The 3,977-nt window shown below is 42.3% G+C and overlaps 1 protein-coding gene across 1 annotated transcript; it reads left to right on the top strand.

The window, feature by feature from the left end:
• Window positions 1-78: 78 nt before the first annotated feature.
• Window positions 79-2,610, top strand: LOC121938716 (tRNA-splicing endonuclease subunit Sen2-like; the record flags this gene model as incomplete). Its single annotated transcript, XM_042481887.1, has 7 exons — window positions 79-159; window positions 375-425; window positions 759-903; window positions 1,335-1,371; window positions 1,759-1,870; window positions 1,946-2,035; window positions 2,380-2,610. Coding segments are annotated over 7 exons (576 nt in total), but the record flags the coding sequence as incomplete, so codon positions are not given.
• Between the last annotated feature and the right edge of the window lie 1,367 nt (window positions 2,611-3,977).

Genomic DNA, 3,977 nt, shown 5'->3' with positions numbered 1-3,977 from the left:
ACTATAAACTTTATCAGAGAGGAAAATCTTAAGAGATTTCACTGGGCCCTGTGTGTGTGTGTGTGTGTGTATACACAGGTGTGTGGTGGCGGCGGTGTCAGACAGGTGCGGCGCTCTCCACTGTCTCTATCAGAGTACCTGCAGCTCAGTCTGGAAGAGGTAACACACTACATTACCCATGAGTCTTAGCTAGTCTTAGACACACTGTCACAGAGACACAGAGACACACCATCGACCAAGACAGACTGAAGGTGTCCCAGCATCTTTTTCATCAACAACAGAAACAAGAAAGGACAGTCAGTGTCTCTCTGTCTGTACATGGACAGCATGTAGGGGGCGTGGCCTTCATCACCTGTACCTGTCTGTCTCTACAGGCCTTCTTCTTGGTCTACAGTCTGGGCTGTCTGTCTGTCTACCTGCACCAGGTAACCACCTGTCTCTCTATCTGTCTCTGTCTGTCCCTCTCTCTATCTCTCTGTCTGTCTCTCTCTCTCTGTCTGTCTCTGCCTCTCTCTGTATGTGTCTCTCTGTCTGTGTCTCTATCTCTCTGTCTATCTGTCTCTGTCTGTCCCTCTCTTCCTGTCTGTTTCTCTCTGTCTCTCTATCTCTCTCTGTCTGTTTCTCTCTCTGTCTCTCTATCTCTCTGTCTCTGCCTTTCTCTGTCCCTCTGTCCACCTGTACCAGGTGACTGTCTGAGTAAAAATAACATTTTTTCTCTTGTTGATGACCTCATCGTGTGCTGTTCTGTGATTGGTCAGGAGCCGCTGTCAGTCGTTCAGCTGTGGAGGAAGTTCCGGTCGTGGCAGCCGGACTTCGTCAGCTCGTTCTCAGCCTATCAGCACCTCCGAAGCAGGGGGTGGGTCCCAAAGGAAGGGGGCGGGGCCAAATACGGCGTCGACTTCAGTAAGACACACACATACACACACACAGTCACCTGCATAGGTGTGACCACAGACTGTACAGAGTCTACGTGATATGTCACCTCGTGTCACACTGTCTCACAGTTTCATGGGAACATGTTGCTCAATCCAGAAACTGTAGCAGAATGGTGCAAAACATGTAGAAGGTGCTCCAGGTGCTCCAGGTGCTGCAGGTGCTCCAGGTGCTCCAGGTGTGTTCCATTTCAGGCTCCACCTCCAGAGGGCGGGGCCTGGAAAGGCAAACCTGTCAGAGACAGTTGATGTGTACAGGTGCTTTTCATCATTGTTCCAGTTCCTGAGCAGGAAGGTGTCTGAAACCAGTATATGACTGGGACCAGTTCTGTGACTGGTGGTTGACAGGAGGCAGCACCTGAACATCATCATTCAGTCTGACTGTCTTCTGTGTGTTTTCAGTGTTGTACAGGAAAGGACCGCCCTTCTACCACGCCAGGTAACTACACACACAAATACTACACACACACATACACATACACATACATAGACACACACACACATACAAAGACACACACACACACACATACGTAGACACGCACACACAGGGACATATACTACACATACACACACGGTGTGTGATATACACAGTTCTATGCACAATGTATGTGTGTGTGTCTGTGTGTGTGTGTGTGTAGTATGTGTGTATGTGTAGTGTGTGTGTGTGTGTGTGTGTAGTATGTGTGTGTATGTGTAGTATGTGTGTGTATGTGTAGTATGTGTGTGTGTGTGTGTGTGTTTGTGTGTCTGCAGTTATTGTCTTTCTTTTCAAAACTGTGTAGAAATGACGCCATCGTCACAAACTGTCCTTCCTCTGTTGCCATAGTTACTCCGTCGTTGTTGAGCAGGTTGATGATGTGTACAGGGGCGCGGCGTTGCGTCCGTTTTCGTGGCGTTCTCTGGCAGCTCTCAGTAGGATCACCTCCAACGTCTCCAAGGTAACGAGCGATGGTGATGTGATGTCACCAGGTGAGGTCAGATTCAGGTGTGAAATGTCACTGTCTGTTTTCCAGGAGCTGATGTTTTGTTACATCGTCTATCCACCCGACCTATCAGACGCAGAGCTGGACTCACCTGTCTGTCTGAGCAGACTGAAGGTTCAGGTAGCTGAGAATACGCACAGTCATCTATGGGCTGATCAATACATCCAATCATTGATGGGCTGATCAATACATCCAATCATTGATGGGCTGATCAATACATCCAATCACTGATGGATGGATTCTCATCCCGGCTGCTTCACACTCGGCTGCAAACCGATCCAGCAAGAGCTGAAGGTCCCGTTAATGTTAATGATTGGATGTTAATTATTGGATGTTATTGATTGAATATTATTGATTGGATGTTGATGATTGAATGTTAATGATTGGATGTTATTGATTGGATGTTGCTGATTAATGAGCTGTGATCAGAAATGTTTTGAAGGTGAGTTTTTTTTTCTCAACAGGAAGTGATCGTCAGTAGATGGGTCTCCTCCAGAGAGCGAGCAGAGCCGGACGACATCTGACTGATGTCACTGAGGGACTCACTGATGATTCACTAGAGTCAGAAAGAAGACAACAGAAAGATGAAGTGATCGATTATTCATTTATTCATTCATCTGTTCATTCATTTATTCATTCATTCATCCTTTCTGTCAATCTGAAGTCGTAGTTCAGAGTAAAGAAGGAAAACTGAACTCAGTGTTTGACTGTAAATTGTTAATGGTTAAAAGGTTAGCGGTTAACAGTAAATTGTTAATGGTTAAAAGGTTAGCGGTTAACAGTAAATTGTTAATGATAAAAGGTTCACGGTTAAATGTATATAGTTAAAGGTTAACGTTAGTGGTTAAAGATTAACAGTGAAAAGTTAATGGCTAAATGTTCATGGTTTAAGGTTAATGGTTAAAGGTTAACGATTAAAAATTAATGGTTAAAGGGTAATGGTGAAAGGTTAACAGTTAAATGTTAATGGTTAAAGGTTAATGTCAACAATTAAGGTTACATGGTTAAAGGTTAAATGGTCAAAGGTTAATGGTTAAAGTCCATGTAAAGTGATAATTAAAATGTGTTCTGAGTTTGTCACATCACACCTGACCAAATTTGAATGACCAAAAAAATTGCCAAGTATGTAAAAGAAGGGCTTAAACGCGGGACTATGCTAATAATGCTTCTCGTTTCTATATTGCTACATTGTCAGGGGTGGGGTTATGCTGAGTATAGCTTCAGTGTGTCATCGAACTATGGTTTTAGGCACGCCCAGAATCTCTTAAAACAGGACAATGGTGGAAAAACAGTAAACTGTCTAACTCCACAATTTAGTACTATATAGTAAAGGGTCTTTGTAATATGTTTTCAACAATCAGTTTCCACCATTTATGTGTTTTGAAACAAATCCCTGAATTTACTTTACATGGACGTTAACGGTCAAAGGTTACCATTAAATTGTTAATGGTTAAAGGTTGATGGTGAAAGGTTAACGTTAATGGTTAATGGTTAAAGGGTTAACGTTAAAAATTAATGGTCAAGTCAAGTCAATTTTATTTATAACGCCCATTATCACAAAACACAGTTTGCCTCAGAGGGCTTTACAGCGTACAACATCCCTCTGTCCTTAGACCCTCACATCGCATTGGACAGACGTGCAATAGATGTCGTGGTTAAATGTTAACACTTAAATGTTAACTGTTAATGGTTAAAGGTTAAACGGTTAACAGATAGAGGTTAAATGTTAATATTTAAAGGTTAAATTGTTAATGGATAAAGGTTAAATGTTAAGGGTTAGCGTTTAAAGGCGAAAGGTTAAAAGGTTAACGGTTTAAGGTAAAATGTTAAAGGGTAAAGATTTATGGCGGTTACATGTTAAAGGTTAGTGCTTAACGGTTTGAATGTTAATGGTTAACGGTTAATGTTTAAAGATGAAAGGCTTATGGTTTAGGGTTCAGTGTTAACGGGTTAAGATTAACGGTTAAAGGTTAATGGCTAATAGTTAAATGTTAATGGTAAAAGCTTTGCGCTTAACGGTTAAAGGTTAGCGGTTAACTGTTAACGGATAAAGGTTACACGG

The sequence above is a fragment of the Plectropomus leopardus genome, unplaced genomic scaffold (genome assembly GCF_008729295.1).
Source record: "Plectropomus leopardus isolate mb unplaced genomic scaffold, YSFRI_Pleo_2.0 unplaced_scaffold3134, whole genome shotgun sequence".
NCBI classification, from domain to species: domain Eukaryota; kingdom Metazoa; phylum Chordata; class Actinopteri; order Perciformes; family Serranidae; genus Plectropomus; species Plectropomus leopardus.
Note: the sequence above shows the minus strand (reverse complement) of the source record. Positions and strands in the feature narration are given on the sequence as shown.